Source organism: Lampris incognitus, chromosome 4 (genome assembly GCF_029633865.1).
Source record: "Lampris incognitus isolate fLamInc1 chromosome 4, fLamInc1.hap2, whole genome shotgun sequence".
NCBI classification, from domain to species: Eukaryota; Metazoa; Chordata; class Actinopteri; order Lampriformes; family Lampridae; genus Lampris; species Lampris incognitus.
In genome coordinates this window covers 60,756,859-60,769,109 of record NC_079214.1, presented here as the reverse complement: position 1 = coordinate 60,769,109, position 12,251 = coordinate 60,756,859, and the positions used below count along the sequence as shown (strand labels likewise).

General features: G+C 47.2%; 1 protein-coding gene across 1 annotated transcript in view; it reads right to left on the bottom strand.

The window, feature by feature from the left end:
* Positions 1 to 12,251, bottom strand: part of ntrk3b (neurotrophic tyrosine kinase, receptor, type 3b) — a 266,488-nt gene that overhangs the window by 196,933 nt on the left and 57,304 nt on the right. The window contains exon 3 of the mRNA XM_056278574.1: positions 10,695 to 10,763. Coding sequence (XP_056134549.1) covers positions 10,695 to 10,763 — 69 coding nt within the window. The remainder of the gene's footprint in view (positions 1 to 10,694; positions 10,764 to 12,251) is intronic.

Sequence of the window (12,251 nt, the reverse complement as noted above, 5' to 3'; positions counted from 1 at the left end):
CATATGGGATGAGGAAGCTGGGAAATCAATCCGCAGAAGTCATTCCCCTGATATGCATAGGCTCTTCTCTAGTGAAAGCGCTATTGGTAATGTAAAAAAAAAACCTACAAAACAATGTGCATCGACAGACTGAGGTGCCATCCGCAGCGCCATCTTGGTGAAACACTGAAGTTGGTGAAACAAACTGCGTTCAAATTTCAAATTTGCAACAACCTTTTAAAATGTTGTCCACCTTAAGGTAGGATGTGTTTTTGAGAATGACATGTCAAACGTCAGTTTCATTAATATTTTAATACTATCAGCAAATGTGCTTATAATAAATATGAGAATTCAAATGCAGTATCAGCCCTTGTGTTTTGTTCGGGTCAGAATGACCCATTTGAAATTGCAACTGCTAACCATAAACGGTGTTAATATTAGTGAATATTAGTAATAAGTGAGATAAGGATAAGAAGTTTAATATTACAACTGCATCGCTATAAAATCGAAAGGTGGCGTGGGTCAATATGGCCGCTGAGCAACACATCCATTGCTGATTCGTGACCAGAACACGGGGATTAAAATTGAATTAACACGTTTTCCCAGATAATGCATGCACAAGTTGAACATCATTAATGCAGTAATGGGATTGGATTTCCACATAGCTCACTGCAAGCTTCCGGAACTACAAACTTCTATCAAGGCACTGCTTATCAATTAACTGCTGGTGGAACAGATCACAAAGGAACAGATATGTTCTGATATCCGATCCAGTTTCAATTCATACCAGCCAAGGACGGGTCTTCAATATTAGAACAGTGCAAAAATACAGAGGCCTTGCATGGGTAGCTAGACAGAAAACCTCCTGTACAGGCCACCTCCTGGTAAACGTGCTCCTCTGTGGAGGACCCTGAACAGTAAGTTGTCCAGATAAGCGTCTTCTGAGGGAGGACATTTCCTCATGAGAGACTGTCATTAAACCCGGCTCTAGCTGAGCCACGTAAGGGAGCCGTGCTCACCAGAGGCAGGGGGCCCTGGGCTCCCCCCCACCCCCTTCTACTACTATTACTACTTTCAGCTGCTCCTGTTAGGGGTCCCCACAGCGGATCATCCGTGTCCACCTCTTCCTGTCCTCCGCATCTTCCTCTGTCACGCCAGCCACCTGCATGTCCTCCCTCACCACATCCGTAAACCTCCTCTCCGGCCTTCCTCTTCTCCTCTTCCCTGGCAGCTCCATATTCAGCATCCTTCCCCCAATATACCCAGCATCTCTCCTCCACACATGTCCAAACCATCTCCATCTTCTCTCTCTTGCTTTGTCTCCATACCGTCCAACCTGAGCGGTCCCTCTAATATACTCGTTCCTAATGATGTCCTTCTTCATCACTCCCTTCCCCCCCTTCTAATTACAATAATTATTATCGATAATCACCACCTCCATCCATTATACACCCTCCCTCTGACCAGAGCTGGCACAGGGCAACATACTTTCGTCCAGGTAGCCGCAAAGAAAGAAAATAAAAACAACAGGGATTTCGAGCCTGCGGTAAAAGGCCCTCTTCTGGCCAACACAGCGGACCTTTTATGCCAACACACTCTCAACAAGCAGCGACGCCACGTGAAAACCGCAGCAAACCGCACATTCTGCGGAGGAGAGCAATTAGACGCAATAAGGGAACAAAACCAAATGTCCCCCCGCGACCCCGGATGCCGAGGCAGCAGCGTGACGCCTCCTTGAAGCTGGCAAACAACCCACCCCGTTGCCCCAGAAGAGAGCTAATGATCAGCATCAGAGGCTGCTACGCCGGGGAAGGCACACAAAGGTGCGCCGACTGCAGAGATGCGGATAACATGCAACAATGGCTTGTATATTGCACGCTTACTCGCGCGCTTTGATCACAGTTTGAGTGCCGCCCACCCAGGCCGCTCGCTGTCACCGTGAATAACGTGGGCTTTTAAAAGCGTCTGTATTTCATAAATCTCGTTACTTCTCTAATTTCCACCACGCGGGGACATTGATCCCGGGCCGGCTCGGCGTCGGCGATGCCTCTTGCTCTGTGGTAATTAACTTGCAGGACGTGTGATTTCCGCCGCCTCACCCCGGGTCCTCCACTTGTCACTTTGTCAATACCCACTCCCGCTGGTCTCAGGGGTGTGCCGGTTCAGAAAAGGGGTCATCGCCAAGCGGTTTTACGGGAAGCCGTTCAAGGTCTGTTTGTCTTATTCACGCTTTTGTAAACGTCTTTGGGAGTTTTTTGGGTTTTTTTTTTTTTTTTTTTTTAATCTCACAGCCACAACATTTGTCATTTTTTTCCCCCCTCTCTCTTCTGAGTTTTCAAACGTTGAACTTGCCGGTTTTTCTGCTTTTGTAACATCACCTCGCTTTTTATTTTTCACCCAACCCAAACTCACCCAACACAACGCTGACGCTAAATCATCTGCATGCCCTAGTAAATGCTGGTGGTCTATCTGGTGGGCGATCCAAGGCCTTCAAGACCGTCACTGCTTTGGTGCAGTTCACCTTGACAGGGGAAATTGCAGAAATGGCGACGGGCACCTCGAAGACGAGGGCCAGAAATTTCCATTTGGCTCCATTTCCAGTAGTTAGAAGACACATGAAACGGTCCAACAAGCAGCGGTTATAAAAACCACAGATTTGTGTTATTCCCCACTGGGAAAGGGTACAGCGTAAGGGGCTGTAAAGTTGCAGAATTACTGCTGGGTTGTGGGCTTCCACCACGTTGTCGGCGAAACACCTTCACTGTCAGGGGGACGTTTCACTGCACATTCTCGCCCACATCACGCCCGCCTATACGCATTGGTTTTGCCACACTGTGTCATCCCCTTTGCTGTAACGAATGCTCATTTTACGGCTGAAGCGTCCACCTGTGGGGAAATAAAGCCCGGCCGTGTCCAGTCAGCGGCTCTCTCGGCTTTGTGTCTCTATACTCGCCGCGAGTGAGGGTGCAGCCACCTCGGCGGCGCCACGGCTCTCACACACTAGCTTCTCGGGGTTCCCAACAAACGCACAGCGGCGTCATTCGTCCCAGGATCCAGACCTGACTCAGGCTCATCTACGAATACCTCCTCCCCTGTCACCGTGTGCTGGACCTTTAACCCCTCCCCAGCATGGCGGGACACCCCGTGGATAAGTCAATGACCTGTTTCACTGAAGCAAATAAAAACTGAGTGCCATGCTAAAAAGCATTTTAACAGCAGGTGTCGAGGACACGGGCAGGGTTGATAGGATGATGGTGTCATCCGGTCAACCCTTTCTACACTGTAGCCATAGGTCTACAAGTTCTTACCCATGAAAGACTTTAATACACCCAAGTGTATTTAAAAACATCTTGAGAGCTCAGGAAAAAAACCTGTCTCCCGTCTCATGACGTACTTTCGTGATTAGACTCCTATTTTTGTCTGTATTATAATGGAGGAGCATTTTTAGTAATTCTACATGTCTCCAAGCCGTCCAACCTGAGCTCTCCCTCTAATATACCTGCACTCATACTTTTGCTATGCTCATTCATATTCATTCACTGCAATGAGGAAGAAGGACAGCATTAGGAACGAGTATATTAGCGGGACAGCTCAGGTTGGACGGTGTGGAGACAAAGCAGGAGAGGCGAGATTGAGATGGCTTGCACATGTGTGGAGGAGAGATGCTGGGTATATTGGGAGAAGGATGCTGAATATGGAGCTGCCAGGGAAGAGGAGAAGAGGAAGGCCAAAGAGGAGGTTTATGGATGTGGTGAGGGAGGACATGCAGGTGGCTGGTGTGACAGAGGAAGATGCAGAGGACAGGAAGAGATGGAAACGGTTGATCCGCTGTGGCGCCCCCTAACGGGAGCAGCCAAAAGTAGAAGTAGTAGTAGTAGTAGATAGTAGATTCATCCACTGCAATGTCCATAGGCCATTACATAGCCCACGCTTCATGGACTTCAAGCTAAAACAAAACAAAACACATCCTGCACGTCAGACCGGAGTGGTTTAGTCGTGTATAGAGAAAGGAAACTGACGCACTGTCATCAATTTATCACAATAATAATAACAACCGTATGCCACTGAGAGAGCCATTAGCTACAACAACGATAGTTATTTACACATTAGGCCACATGTCTCCTCATTCCTTTGAATCTGATGTGAGGGAGATTTCTGTATGATGAGATATATATATATATATATATATATATATATATACACACACACATACACACACACATATATATGTATATATATATATATATATATACACACACATATATATAATGTGTATATAAAATATAATTATATTATATTATATATATATATATATATGATGATGATGATATATGATGATATATTTCTTTATACTAATATTCTTTGATTAAGAGTTAGTGCCATTAACCCAAAGAGGATGGAAAAGGGGGATGGCAGTTTTACAAAGGATTGTTTCTTGTGAATTTGTTTAACAGGGGTGATACGTCCCCCCTCAACCATTTCCTCTTTACTTTCCCTCTCCCCGCTCTTCAGGCTGATCTGCCTTTCAAAGGTGACTCGCTGGTGACAAACACCGCTCGCTTATCTCTAGTGAACAAATACCCCGCTGCTATCTTTGTTATTATGCCTTCCATGCCGGTGGGTATTCGGTCTGTTATATATATATATATATGAAGTGGAGATGTCAAATTGTTTAAACTTTGGCTTCTTTGAAATTCATTCTAAAAAAAGAGCATTCAAACCCAGTCATTTAGCAGTCACCCAGTCATGTAGCAGTCACCCCGTCATTTAGCAGTCACCCCGTCATTTGGAACGTAACATCTAATTCATCCTAACTCACCAGCAGTCTTATCAACAGATTACAGGTCTGGTCCATTCATTCACCCTAACTGAAAAGCAGGAAAACATCCCAGCTCACTGTGAGAGGCGTACATATTTGACTTGGCGAAGGCCCCCGCGTCTCGGCCAGCCTGGAATTAAAGCAGAACTAACAGAATAAAGGGATTGATGATGCAGACTGCCTCGGGCAGATGGCTTTAGTTGCTCAAAGAAGAGGAAGAATATCCCCCTCCCCCCCACCTTTTTTTTTTTTTTTGTGGACCAGAGAGAACGAGCTTCATCGAAGACGGCGGCGTCGGCGGCGACTCTAGCTCAGCTTCAAATAATTTCCAATCATATCGGCCTCTGAGCCACCGCAGCAGATTTAGCATTTAGCCGTCATCTCACCCCGCCGCTGCTCAGAGCCGTGTGATTGGCTGGGCGGCTGTGCACCACGCCGCAGTGGCTCCGGTCCTTTGGCTAAAGGGCATTCACAGACAAAAAGCTGATTAACTGTCTCTTCCACAGGCAAATACTCTGCCAAGTTTGACAACGTGCTTCCTAATGTTAGAGTTCTTTGACGGGAAGCCGCAAAAAAGATTTTGTATTTCATGATATTAATGCTTTTTAGAGCGGGTCGACGTGGAAAATAATGTGATCGAGATAATTATGGACGCTTTGACATGATTTCAAATTTCATCCTGATACAATACCATTGATAGACAATAGACGATCATGTTGAGTTACTGCCCGGCCGATTCTGTACGACACGATTCAATTCCCCTTATCAATGGATGAGGACATTGATCAGAAAGTCCACTCAGATCGTCCACTTTATCACTATTAGATTAGAGGTGGTTAAGTAAGCTTAGATACAAGGTTAGAAATGGGTATATTTATTATTTGGTTAAATTGAGGTATATGGTTAGAAATGGTTAAGTTTTGGGGCATCCAGGTGGCATGGTGGTCTATTCCGTTGCCTACCAACACAGGGATCGCCGGGTCGAATCCCCGTGTCACCTCCGGCTTGGTCGGGCATCCCTACAGACACAATTGGCCGTGTCTGCGGGTGGGAAGCCAGATGTGGGTATGTGTCCTGGTTACTGTACTAGCACCTCCTCTGGTCGGTCGGGGCATCTGTTCGGGGGGGAGGGGGGAATAGTGTGATCCTCCCATGCGCTATGTACCCCTGGTGAAACTCCTCACTGTCAGGTGAAAAGAAGCGGCTGGCGACTCCACATGAGGAGGCATGTGGTAGTCTACAGCCCTCCCCGGATCGGCAGAGGGGGTGGAGCAGCGACCGGGACAAGAGTGGGGTAATTGGCCAAGTACAATAGGGGAGAAAAAGGGGGAAAATCCCTCCCCCCAAAAAAAGAAGAAATGGTCAAGTTTTGGTGTTAAATTAGAGATGTTAGATTTAGGTATAAGGTCAGAAATAGCTACGTATATTTAGGTATTTGGTCAGGGATGGGTAAGTTTAGGTATTTGGTCAGGGATGGGTAAGTTTAGGTATTTGGTCAGGGATGGGTAAGTTTAGGTATTTGGTTAGGGATGGGTAAGTTTAGGTATGAGTTTACTGTGGTTAAAGTCAGGTTAAAGGACCTGGGAGGCCGACCATTATGCATAATAAATCTACTTCGGGTGTAAATTAGCATAATAAATGTATGTCAGGTGTAAATTAGTGTTCAACGTGTTGTCAGCAATTATTTTCCAGCTCGTCCTCGTTCACCGCTACATTACCCATCACTGTGTTGTGGGACCTGCAAGACAGTGGTCTCTGAATGTGTTGTCTGTGACACAGGGTTGATGTCGGAGCGTGTCTCGGGCCTGTAAGACTGCTCAGCTGAAACAGTTGTGGTACAAACCTGAATAAACAACTAAAACGTGTGTGGAGCGTGGGTTTTTTCCTCATTCAAATGACTCATCTCCAGTATCAAGCCGTGTGTGTGTCGAGCATGTGTAAACTGCCCACTTGATTAATAACTGAAGGGCCCTACACATGCTTTTTCATTTCAGTATTCATTTTACCATCGACGGTTTGTGGAAGACGCTAGTAAGTAGATCCACTTCCAGCAAAGGAGAAAGGAGTGAAAAGAGCATGAGAACGCTGCTCCTTGCAGAAATATTTCCTAAATTATTTAACAAACAGTCTTGATGCATGCTCAATAATCCAGGTACGAGAATCGAAGAAGGTCGAATCAGTTCCTCTGGATACAATGTTTACTGAAAATAACTGATAATAACGTCAATGAACATTGTATCCAGACGAACTGATTCGCCCTTCTTTGATATTTAATAAAAAGTTTTAAGCAACTGATCAATACTTTGAAAAGGTCTGTGTTCTAATTTCAGTCTTTAAAAGGTTTACAGGATGGTAGTGAGACCAGCTATGTTATATGGTTTGGAGACAGTGGCACTGGTGAAAAGACAGGAGGTGGAGCTGGAGGTGGCAGAGTTGAGGACGCTGAGATTTTCATTGGGACTGATGATGAAGGACAGGATTAGGAACGAGTACTATATATTAGAGGTTGTTCTGGGTACGATGTTGAACCGCGACCGTCGGGTCGTCGGCGACTAAACCGGCGCCCCCATTTCAACCCTTGGGTTGTTGTGAGGAGGGTGTGTGGACACCCAGCAGGACTAAAAACATCACCTGTCAAAGGGCGGATGAGTTCCTCTGTGAACCAATGGCCATCCATACCTGGAAGAGGAGATAGGGACCACCAGGTACTCCCCCTACTGAAACATGATGATGACTCAACCTACTGAGGCATCAGCTGTGCTCCCCAACCTCCATAGGTTATGGAACTGATGATGATGATGATGATGATGATGATGATGATGATGATGATATTAGAGGGACGGCTCAGGTTGGATGGTTTGGAGACAAAGCAAGAGAGGCAAGATTGAGATGGCTTGGACATGTGTGGAGGAGAGATGTATATTGGGAGAAGGATGCTGAAGATGGAGCTGCCAGAGAAGAGGAGAAGAGGAAGGCCAAAGAGGAGGTTTATGGATGTGGTGAGGGAGGACATGCAGGTGGCTGGTGTGACAGAGGAAGATGCAGAGGACAGGAAGAGATGGAAGTGGATGATCCACTGCGGCGCCCCCTAACAGGAGCAGCCAAAAGTAGTAGTAGTAGTAGCAGTAGTAGATAGTAGTATTTAAAGAATAGCAGTCTGCAATGTGTATGGGTGGGGGCCTGAGTGGTGGAGAGAATTAGTTGTAGATGCTAATGAGAATCACATCTGGTTATTTGGTGCAGTGTTTTAAGTGTCCCTAATGAGACCTGGTCAGGCAGGAAGAGATGGAAGCGGATGATCCACTGTGGCGCCCCCTAACAGGAGCAGCCGAAAGCAGTAGTAGTAGCAGTAGTAGTAGTAGTAGTAGTAGTAGTAGAAAACAGAAAAAATGAAAATAAAGGCAAAAAGTTCTCAGTAAATTTCTACCAGTATGAATCCAATTCGTACATGTGACTCTTTTGATGTGGACTAAAAAAAAGCAATGTTTTTCCTTATTAACAAAAATCTGGCTAATGAAGTGACTGACATGATGTGTCGAGACAGCTTCCAGCAAAAAGGCTGTGTGCTCTTTTCATCGTGTAAAACTGTAATTACTGCAGCTTGTTTGATCTTTCTCTATTTGCATAACGTGCGGCCGGCACTTACCACCGAGGCCGTGTGGTGTATTATTCTACCAATTACAGATTAAACGCGATAGCCACCTGGTGAGTGAGCTTCATTTGGCGTGATTGACTTAGCGGGCTAATACGGTTTGTGGAGGGAGCGCAGATACAGTGAGGGGAGTAATAATGTCAGGACCAGATCGCCGGCTCGGCCCATGATAGGGCTGACTCATTTCCCATTAGCGCAGCCTGATTCCACATGGCTTCCCTCTTACGTAACGCCCATGCCCGTGTCTGCGTCTGTGCCGCCACGCCACTCCGGCTGACACCTCTTAACCAAACACAGAACAGAATGGACACGGACCCTCGCTTCTTATCAGCATTCGGTAGGAAATTCCCCCGTCACCCCGGCCCTGCTACCCATGTAGAACAACAAAGATGACATTTGCACGCATCTAAAATGGCCGCTTAAATAAGACAGGATGCACATTGGCACAAACCGTACTCCGTGAGGCGGAAAGGTGATTTGAATACGGCAGGATCTGTAAGCTCCATATGCGGGCTGGTTGCTCATAGTGTCGGCTGTCTAGGAATTGAAACTTCCCGCGGCGCTGCACTCGTAATGCCCCTTTCACAGTGGACAGGTGATAGGTGAGTGAAATATACAGGTTAATCATCGGTGCGGATGAGTATGGTTAATCTGACGTCGCAGAGCAACTCCGATGAACACGAGGGTCCAATTCTGCTATGCTCGTGACGACAAGTCATTTCTATCCTACGGGGGAAATCCCTTTATATCAGCTTCCCCTCATACCCTTGAGTTGAGCGCAAAAAAAAAAGAAGCAAAGTGAGAGTCTGCAGATGAGCGCGTCGGCTAAGATTCTTGATATATCGAAATGCAACGTTAACGTCAACAGGGCTTTTCCTCTTCCTCTCCGGGCTTTGAGTCTGCAGATGAAGGACTACCCCAGATCAGCAGTGTCCCACGCTCTCAGAGGAGATGCCCTGCTTCTACCTCTGAAAATAGCACAATAAGCAGGGCTACTTTTAAATAGTGGTGTCTTCCATCACGTCCTACAGCTCAATCTCTCCCGGCTATACCTCGGATTCATCTTGCAGGGACCGACATGGGGTGGGGGGGGGGGTGTTCAGCGCACACTGCAGGTCAAATGATGGACAACACTGACAGGCGTAATGATGTGTAAATTACAAGGCTGGGCTACAGTGCAGTGCTCTCCCCAGTGGGGAGACAGCAAACTCATTTCATAAACACATTGATCGCTCAAATATTCATAACAAACAAGAAAATGGTCTCGGACTTCCTCCACGGTGACTAGACCATTACATTTCCTCCTCGCGTGTTATTAAGTCGACAAATGGCTTCTCAGATAAGTGAGCCACTATACTTGCCCCCTTGGTTCGGCCTTCTTATTTGCACTGACACAAAGTTGGATGTTTGGTGCAACGCGGGGAGAAACAATGAGGGCACATGCTTAAAGCTGCAATCTGTGACATTTTTCCATTACTAAGTTGTTATATCGGGCACCCGGGTGGCGTGGCGGTCTATTCCATTGCCTGCCAACACGGGGATCCCCGGTTTGAATACCCGTGTTATCTCCGGCTTGGTCGGGCGTCCCTACAGAAACAATTGTCTGTAGGGACACACACCCACATCTGTCTGGAAGCCAGATGTGGGTGTGTGTCCTGGTCGCGGTACTAGCGCCTCCTCTAGTCTGTCGGGGTGCTGTTCGGGGGGAACTGGGGGGAATAGCATGATCCTCCCACGCGCTACGTCCCCCTGGTGAAACGCCTCACTGTCAGGTGAAAAGTAGCGGCTGGCGACTCCACATGTATCGGAGGGGGCATGTGGTAGTGGGTGGAGCAGAGACCGGAGCAGCTCGGAAGAGTGGGGTGATTGGCCAGATACAATTGGGAAGAAAAGGGGGGGGGGGAGTCCTGAATAAATAAATACCCATCTCAAAAGCGGTATACGGAGACTGGAGAGTGCCTCCAACCATGGTAAAGATGACATTGTGTGTTATGTAACCCAGCTCCGTGGTCTAGATGGATAAACTCATGATGTATTAAGGGAGAAAAATCACAGATGTCAGCTTTAAAACATCCCCACAGAGTGGATAGCGCAGAGTGATGATGATGATGATGAATCATCTTAAATAAATTCCAAAAAAAAAGCATCAGGTGTGTGTCAGAGTTTAGCAGCCGAGTGGAATTACACTAGAGAGAGAGAGAGAGAGAGTGAGAGAGAAGAAGAAGAAGAAGAAGAAGAACTCACAAGTCAGAGAGCTGGAGGTTCTGGAAGAGCTGCCAGGACAGCGTGGTGAGAGGGTTCTTCGACAGGTTTCTGCGGAGGAAGGAGAACACACAAAGCCAGTTAAACACAGGCACAGGAAGAACAAACCCAGCGTGTATTTTTTCTCGAACCTGGGTTTATTTAATTTCCACCACTTGTTGGCAGCACACTGTCGGGCTTCTGTACCATTTTCCACTTAGCTAAGCTTAAGTGTCACACTTCCTCTTGTGGAGTTCACCAGCGTCTCTGCTTTTCATCCTGATTTGTTTCTTCTCTCGGGGGTAAGAACTTTTGAAAAGACCCTTTAAAATGTCTTTTCTTTTCCTCTCTGCTTCTTTTAAGCGTGTAATATTCAGCATGTTACTTGCTTCTTCTTTTTTTTTGGTCCCCCCCCAATTGAATTTGGCCATTCTCCTCACTGCCGTGCACTTTAACATTGGATGGCTAACGTAAGCTAGCTGGCTGTTTGCAGAGCATCTATTTAACATGGAGATAAGCATCACGGCCCAATCAGAGAGTAAATTAAGATGCCTCTTCATGGACACACCCATTTTAAAGACCCAACGTTAGAATACTCAGCTGTCTTCTAGAGTCAAAGCCGCTCACTTGGCTTTATACCAGAAAGATTTTGACTTTCGCCTGTTCATCTCTGTTGCATCGTGAGAGCGTGAGACCCAGCCTGAAAACGGGAGACTCACGCCAGATGTGCGAGCATTGACAACCCTATAAAGCAAAGGTATAACTAAACTTATCATAAGGAGGAAATTAATACTTTGTTTTGTGCTTCGGGGGAAAATGAGGAAAAGGGGGCGTCCGGGTAGCGTAGCTGTCTATTCCGTTGCCTACCGACACGGGGATCGCCGGATCGAATCCCCGTGTTACCGCCAGCTTGGTCGGGCGTCCCTACAGACACAATTGGCCGTGTCTGCGGGTGGGAAGCCAGATGCGGGTGTGTGTCCTGGTCGCTGCACTGGCGCCTCCTCTGGTCAGTTGGGGCGCCTGTTCGAGGGGGAGGGGGAACTGGGGGGGGGGGGGAATAGCGTGATCCTCCCACGCCTGGTGAAACTCCTCACTGTCAGGTGAAAGGAAGTGGCTGGCGACTCCACATGTATCGGAGGAGACACGTGGTGCAGCCCTCCCCGGATGGGCAGAGGGGGCGGAGCAGCGACCGGGACGGCTCGGAAGATAACAACAATTGGACGGGGAGTACAGTTGGGGAGAAAAAAAAGGGGGGGGGGTCAAAAAACGAGGAAAAGAGCTTGTGAATGAAAGCAGGAACATAGGCATGGCCCCAGGGCTCTCCAGGGCTCAGCCAACTCAATAAAAGAAAGTTGACCGCTTTCAAGTCAGCTAATTCAATTGACCCAAGGAACCCCTCTGGGCCTGAAAGCCACTAAATGTAATAGTAAAATGGCCAGAGACCTGTGAGCAAATTGACTAGAAGTCCTGATTCGGTTTAACCATAAACATCAGACATTCGTCCATGAGGGTATTTACTGTTGCGACCCGCCATCTTTACGAGGGACCGGCGGACGCAGA